This window comes from Cupressus sempervirens, chromosome 2, assembly GCF_028749045.1.
Source record: "Cupressus sempervirens isolate cs-2001-9-10 chromosome 2, ASM2874904v1, whole genome shotgun sequence".
NCBI classification, from domain to species: domain Eukaryota; kingdom Viridiplantae; phylum Streptophyta; class Pinopsida; order Cupressales; family Cupressaceae; genus Cupressus; species Cupressus sempervirens.
This window is the reverse complement of record NC_143119.1, coordinates 737,293,199-737,300,950: the sequence shown is the minus strand read 5'-3', so window position 1 is coordinate 737,300,950 and position 7,752 is coordinate 737,293,199. Positions and strand designations below refer to the sequence as shown.

The window sequence follows — 7,752 nt, the reverse complement described above, 5'->3', positions numbered from 1 at the left end:
TGTTTGATTTCTTATTCAAACCCTACTTGAATAAAAATATAATTCTCAAAAACATACTTGGTGAGGTTTTCAACTAAATCCATTCACATATATTCTTAAGAAACAAAGAGCAATAATTCTAATGTGAGGGTTTCGAATTCTCAAAGCATAAACAAATATTTCTCAATCAAGAACAATAAACTCACATACAAGGGGTTCAACTTAAAACATTTTGAAAAAAACACTCGCAATAGACAGGGAGAAGACAAAAATTTGAAGAATTAAAATCACAGTACAAATAGACCATGAGATCCTACCTGGATCTGATGCTAAGCCAACAACCTCACGAAGCACACAAATAGAACCCTTTTTCTTTTTTGAAAACATTCACCTCTAAAATTGCTCCTCCAAAATTTGCACCCCCTTGAAAATGAACCCTCAGTTGCTGATAAGGAGTTCTCTCCTGAATTCAAGGCACTAATTGTGTGGTCATTCGAGAGGACTCCTTGCTCACAACCTTTTAACTCTTTATTGTCTTTTCTTTTACATCTTTATGCAATTAAAATAACTTTAGTAAATTTACTTGTTGTATCTTTTTAATTAATTTATTATATTTTAATCTCATGCATACTTTATGCAATTTTAAAACTCTTAATAAATTAATATCTTTTTCATGCTTTAATTTATTTTCAAAATGTTAATTGATAAAATATTTATTAACTTAAGTAATAATAATATTTAGCATTTATTTAAAAACGATCTCCTAAATATATTATTTTTAAATTAAATAAATATTATTACGCTCTAAAATTAGACTTATAATTTTATCTTTAAATTTAATTCTTTTTATTTAATTAATTTTCCAAATTAATTAAATATCAAAATATTATAATAATTTTCCATTAAATTAAATCATTAATTTAATCTTTTAATTAGACTTAATTAATAGAAAAATCACCAAAGACCTATAAGATGAAATCTGAAAACCCATCATAGAAAAAACATATACAAGATCAAACTAAAGGGTTATAATCACGAATTTACATCATACGATGCATTCAGAAGGTAATCAATTCAGATACTTGTCCTAATTTTCTAGGACAAATGGGTTTAAAGGTTAGGATTTGGACTTAATAATTCATCTTCCCTCTCTTACCATTGAGATAATGCGATAGATTACACTCATCCTGGCAATTCAAGGAAGTCAATACCCAGTACTTGCAATTTGCATAAAATCCATGCATGTACAAACACATATATACTAAGCTAAATAGGCAATGGTAGGAAGTGGTGCATTGTGTAGATCATGACTATTAGGTGACTATGACTCCCTTCCCTAACCACATTAGAAATGCCATACATAAAGAAAATATACACGCACACCATACAAATGCAGTATGGGATAAGTATCCATAAGAAAACATATATGATAATCTAAGAAAACACATATGATAATCCATCTAACTAATCATCATCAATAATTGAAATCATTGTAATAATCATCATGCATACATGAAGTATAGAGTACCAAGTAGTCTCATCATAAGATTAACTGAATATGAGACAATATATGACAATCTAAAAGATAATGCTACTAATCATCAAGTATAAAACTGACCTAAAAGAGTTTGGCAATAAACAAAATGTAAACTAGAGGTAGGCACTACAAAGTTGCCTTAGTTTATATTGATTGTGTTGTGTTTGCCAAGTGACGTGATTATATACTCTGTGTCTATTTAGTAATGCCTTGTTCTTATTCATCAAGTTATTCTTTTGATCGGTGTTGACTAGATCTTGGTCTCATCAAGGGGTTTACTTGTATGGCTGGTTTGTGTATTTTATCTGTAGATGTGATCTAATAATGGGATTGATCATTGGGAAGAATGAATACCTGTATTTGGTCATTTCTTTCTCTAATATGAATCTAGAAGGTTTTGTAAGATTTTTTGTGTAGTATAAGTAGGGAGTCTTGTTCTAGTTTAAACATTGAGGGGTAAGAAGTTAAAAGATAATAGTTGGCAGGAATTGGAGATCAAGGATCTCACATGTATGAGGATCATTCTATTCTAATTATTAATATATTTGGGCACAACTTGTAATGCCTCACAACTCAACATGTATGAAGTTTAATGAATGAAATTCTCTAATTTGTACATTATATCTCTCTCCTTCTTTTGTTGTTGTTTTAGAACAAGGTTTCTTGGTGATTAGGTGAGCCTCTAACCCTAATTATAATTATGCCTTGTGTTAGCAACTTAGAAGAATAGTGGTTATCTATCGAGTCATAATGTTCAAGTATAACATTAGGAATACTAAATAGAAATTAGAAGGAAAATGTTCTATGCATACATTTGTCATACTTAGGGTTCGTGGATGACTTAACTTATTCTTATCACTTATCAAGGTTGGGGATTGAACATATATCACACTACGCATCCAAAAGGAAGGGATTCCAAGCATAACCATAAAGGGTAACATAGTACAAATGTGTTAAGCATTAGAATATAAGGATATTGCATGATAGATGCCTATAAAGGAGAAGGGTGAAAGTATGAGTTTGATAAATGTAAAAGAGAAAATAATCAAGGAAAGGTTATCTAAGTGGATTTTTTTAGATAACTATACATATAAGAGAATGATTTGGGTTTGGTTGAAAGAATTTCTAGAATCTAGAAGATGATTCTCCAATAAGAATAAGGGAAAGGTAAAAATTGAAGGAAAAATGATAATTAAAACAAAATACTTGGTTGACAAAATAAAAGATAAGATTAGAGTTAGGAGGGCATGACTATATGAGGAATATATGAGGAAGTATGAAACTAAAACAACCTATAAACAATTAAAAATTTATTAAAATACTCTATAATTAGAAAATACTAAGATTTTAGTATTTGCTAGTAATTGATACACCTAATTAATGAATACAAGGAAGAAACAAATAAACTTGTCTAGGGTAAAATAATTTAGAATTTGTCAAGTTGATTATAAATTGTAGTTCAAATGATATCAAGACACAAAATGGAGTAGGATTCAAAAATCAATAAACACAATCAAAATGAAAACTAACACATTAAACTTGTTAGCAAGGATATTTAATTGTGTAGTATTTCCTTCTAGTCAAAATTAACTAAAGGTTTTAATCTAAGTGTAAGGAATAATCAACCTTAGATATAGTTTTGAATTCCCTTTTAATTTAAATATGAAAATATTAACTAATCTAAATAAATGATTTAGATGTAATTTTAATAAATATTTTTTACTTAGTAATTTTAATTGATCTGATTCATTGACTGCAATCTATTGGCATGAATTTTATCAAGTTTTTCCCCTTGTCATGTAAACAATTAGAGTTTTCAAAATGATTTAGATTTATTATTTTAAATTAAAATTAAAAGCACAATGTATTTAAGTTATTTAATGCAATATCACAAATAAATTTAATCTAACAATTTTTAATCTATAATGTAAAAACTAGAATATTACCAATCTAAGTAAGATTGGAGATAATTAATCTATTATAATTCTAATAAAAATCTTTTAGAAAATAAATTAATCTAATATTTAAAAGAAAAAGTAAATTAGAATTCCATTCCTAGAAATTTCCTTGGGAAAGATGTGACTTCAACTCTTCATTGACTTGTTTTATATTCTCTTTTTCCTTCTCCAATTTTGAAATGATTTAACTAAAAGAAAAGGTCGGGAAGATAGAAAACTAAGTGCAATGTTATATTGTGATAATAGAATATTTCAAGGTGAGGAGGTTCCTTAATAAATTTAGATTACATGCCTTAAATTGACTCACTAGCTTGCTTGCACAAACATTGAAGGATGGATAACATAATTTAAAAAATCCTCAAATGTTTCAAATGAGAAATCCAAAAATCATGATCAAGGCGGAACATTATATAATAAGGGTACATGGATTTATTCACAGGAACAACTAAGGTTGCAATGAGGTATCAAAATAGTAGATAAAAAAACTAAAACTAATATAATGCAATCAGATTTCCACAATCCATGATTTAAAATGTTTATTTTCTGGAATAGATTGTGTAGAGATTTTTCATCAACGTTTCGAATCACACTACGTGATCCATCATCAGGAAGATAGAGCAAGAGATGTCAAATAATGCAAGAGGCAGATTTAGCATAGGGTCACAATTTAAGGAGACCAGGAAGAGAGGGACTGCACACTCCCCAACGTCAGTCAAAAGAAGTCAAAATAAAAGATAAAACATAAAAGCACCCAAAAACAGCATGGGGGAGGCCAAACCACCCCAGACATAAAGAGAAAGCAACAATAGAGACCAATATAAATGATATAATGCGAGCATGTTTAGAGGGTGTTTAAGAAAGACTACCCATTAGTAAAAAAGAGTACCAACAAATAATGAGGGGGAATAACCAAAACAATAATAATAAAAAGATAAAATAATGGAAATTTTTTAAAACAATAGAACAGACACCTCTCAAACTATATGCTGATGTAAGAATGTAAGCGGATAAAACAACAAGCATCCAGATCTCAAAGAGCTCCCCTCCTAAAATCGAAATTGAGAGAAAATATATAAATAACCATAAACACTAACGAATAGGCGGGCCATAAATATAACAACGAACTAAACAAAAACAAACAGGTGGCACCAAGAAACATATGTATATATATATATATATATATATATATATATATATATATATATATATATTTGTATATGTAATAAAGTATATATACAAATGTATATGTCTATATATATATATACATAAATATATATATATATATATGAATATATATATGTATATATGTGTGTATCTATATATATATATATATATAAATATATATATATATATATATATATATATATATATCTATATATATATATATATATATATATATATATATATATATATGTATGTGTCTATATATATGCACATATATATATAAGAGTATATATATATGAGTATATATATATATATATATATATATATATATATATATATATATATATATATATATATATATGTATGTATGTTTATAAATAATGAGCACACAACCCTGACAAGAAGAAGACCACCGACAAAATGAATGAAAAAATAATAAACCACCCACAACCCCAACCCATGCCAGGAACTGGTTACAAAAGATACCACAAAGCAAGAGAATGAAGGGCAAATAAAAAAATGACACCAACCAGCGCAAAAGTGACATGGGAATCGACCCCACACGAAGGGACAAAAAATAGAAATGCCAGGAGATAATGCGGAGGAGAGAAGAGAAAGAAGAAACATCACAGACACAAAAGAAGAAGTGGCCAACCTGGGGTAACGTGTAAGGCACCCGAGGAGAGGAGAGGGGGGGGGGGGGGGAGGGGACAAGAACCCAGGAGAGAGGAGCAGCAAAGCAAGACGGACGGAGAGAGAAAAAGCTAAACCAACGCAATGAGGGAGTTACTCCGTATAAGTCACCAGAGGATGCCACGAGGGGTTGAGAAGCCAACCATCATCACGATTGAGGTTGATGGGGTGGTTAATAATTTCAACTGCTTCTTTAAGCTTCCTCTTAAAATAGTTGTCCTCGCGGGAAATGATTTGCGTGTCCTCCAAACATATGTGATGCTTGGTCAAGGAGGAGTGTTCAGCAAGCGCCGATTTGTACACCCTATCATGTCTAATGTCAGCCACATGCTCCTTGATACGGGTGTGGAATGAGCGGCCTGTTTCGCCAATATAGGGTGTACCACACGAGCAGACCACTTTGTAAACCCCTGAGTTGGCGAACGAATCTATGGGGTCTTTGATTGGTGGGACACGATTCTTGAGCTTGAAGAGGGGCTTGAAAGCAACATGTAACCCATTTTTGGACAGGATCTTGGCAATCTTATGGGAAATGCCTTCCACAAAAGGGAGGGAGGCGAAAAGAGAACGAGGGGGGGGAAGAGAAGGGGGGGAGGGGGCAAAGAAGAGGGACCTAGCTTGGTTTATGGCCCTAGAAATTTGCCTAGAAGAATAACCATTCAGCCGAAAAACTTGGCGAAGGTGGTTGAGCTCAAGGTTTAGATGATCAACATCACAAATCCTATAGGCTCTTAGGGCTAGGGTCTTGAGAGTGCTAGTTTTATGGCTAGGATGGTGGTGGGATGACGGATGAATGTAAAGGTCGGTATGGGTGGCCTTTCTAAACACACTGCGGCCGAGGGAGCCATCTGATTTCTTGATGAGCAGAACATCAAGGAAAGGCAATTGGTTGTTAGACTCTAGCTCTTTGGTGAAAGAAATGCAGGGCGTCAAATTGTTGATGTGCTGGTGGAACTCTTCTAACTTGTCCAGCCCATGAGGCCAACAAATGTTAGTATCATCTACATATCTTTTCCACCATTTAGGTTGAAGAGGAAAGGAACGAAGGGCCACCTCTTCAAAATGCTCCATATACAGGTTGGCGATGACCGGGGAGAGAGGGGAGCCCATGGCCACACCATCAACTTGTTCGTAGATGGTGTGGCCATGGGCTCCCCTCTCTCCCCGGTCATCGCCAACCTGTATATGGAGCATTTTGAAGAGGTGGCCCTTCGTTCCTTTCCTCTTCAACCTAAATGGTGGAAAAGATATGTAGATGATACTAACATTTGTTGGCCTCATGGGCTGGACAAGTTAGAAGAGTTCCACCAGCACATCAACAATTTGACGCCCTGCATTTCTTTCACCAAAGAGCTAGAGTCTAACAACCAATTGCCTTTCCTTGATGTTCTGCTCATCAAGAAATCAGATGGCTCCCTCGGCCGCAGTGTGTTTAGAAAGGCCACCCATACCGACCTTTACATTCATCCGTCATCCCACCACCATCCTAGCCATAAAACTAGCACTCTCAAGACCCTAGCCCTAAGAGCCTATAGGATTTGTGATGTTGATCATCTAAACCTTGAGCTCAACCACCTTCGCCAAGTTTTTCGGCTGAATGGTTATTCTTCTAGGCAAATTTCTAGGGCCATAAACCAAGCTAGGTCCCTCTTCTTTGCCCCCTCCCCCCCTTCTCTTCCCCCCCCTCGTTCTCTTTTCGCCTCCCTCCCTTTTGTGGAAGGCATTTCCCATAAGATTGCCAAGATCCTGTCCAAAAATGGGTTACATGTTGCTTTCAAGCCCCTCTTCAAGCTCAAGAATCGTGTCCCACCAATCAAAGACCCCATAGATTCGTTCGCCAACTCAGGGGTTTACAAAGTGGTCTGCTCGTGTGGTACACCCTATATTGGCGAAACAGGCCGCTCATTCCACACCCGTATCAAGGAGCATGTGGCTGACATTAGACATGATAGGGTGTACAAATCGGCGCTTGCTGAACACTCCTCCTTGACCAAGCATCACATATGTTTGGAGGACACGCAAATCATTTCCCGCGAGGACAACTATTTTAAGAGGAAGCTTAAAGAAGCAGTTGAAATTATTAACCACCCCATCAACCTCAATCGTGATGATGGTTGGCTTCTCAACCCCTCGTGGCATCCTCTGGTGACTTATGCGGAGTAACTCCCTCATTGCGTTGGTTTAGCTTTTTCTCTCTCCGTCCGTCTTGCTTTGCTGCTCCTCTCTCCTGGGTTCTTGTCCCCTCCCCCCCCCCCCCCCCCCTCTCCTCTCCTCGGGTGCCTTACACGTTACCCCAGGTTGGCCACTTCTTCTTTTGTGTCTGTGATGTTTCTTCTTTCTCTTCTCTCCTCCGCATTATCTCCTGGCATTTCTATTTTTTGTCCCTTCGTGTGGGGTCGATTCCCATGTCACTTTTGCGCT

General features: G+C 34.8%; 1 protein-coding gene across 1 annotated transcript; it reads right to left on the bottom strand.

Moving 5' to 3' along the window:
• Positions 1 to 5,424: 5,424 nt before the first annotated feature.
• Positions 5,425 to 6,525, bottom strand: LOC149575492 (uncharacterized). The gene has a single exon (XM_089816047.1). The coding sequence runs from the start codon at positions 6,523 to 6,525 to the stop codon at positions 5,425 to 5,427; it is 1,101 nt and encodes a 366-aa protein (XP_089672173.1).
• Positions 6,526 to 7,752: the final 1,227 nt, after the last annotated feature.

What these genes read in the sequence shown, in the direction of transcription:
- LOC149575492 (XM_089816047.1), bottom strand. Translation starts at nt 6,525, where the DNA reads ATGCTCCATATACAGGTTGGCGATGACCGGGGAGAGAGGGGAGCCCAT.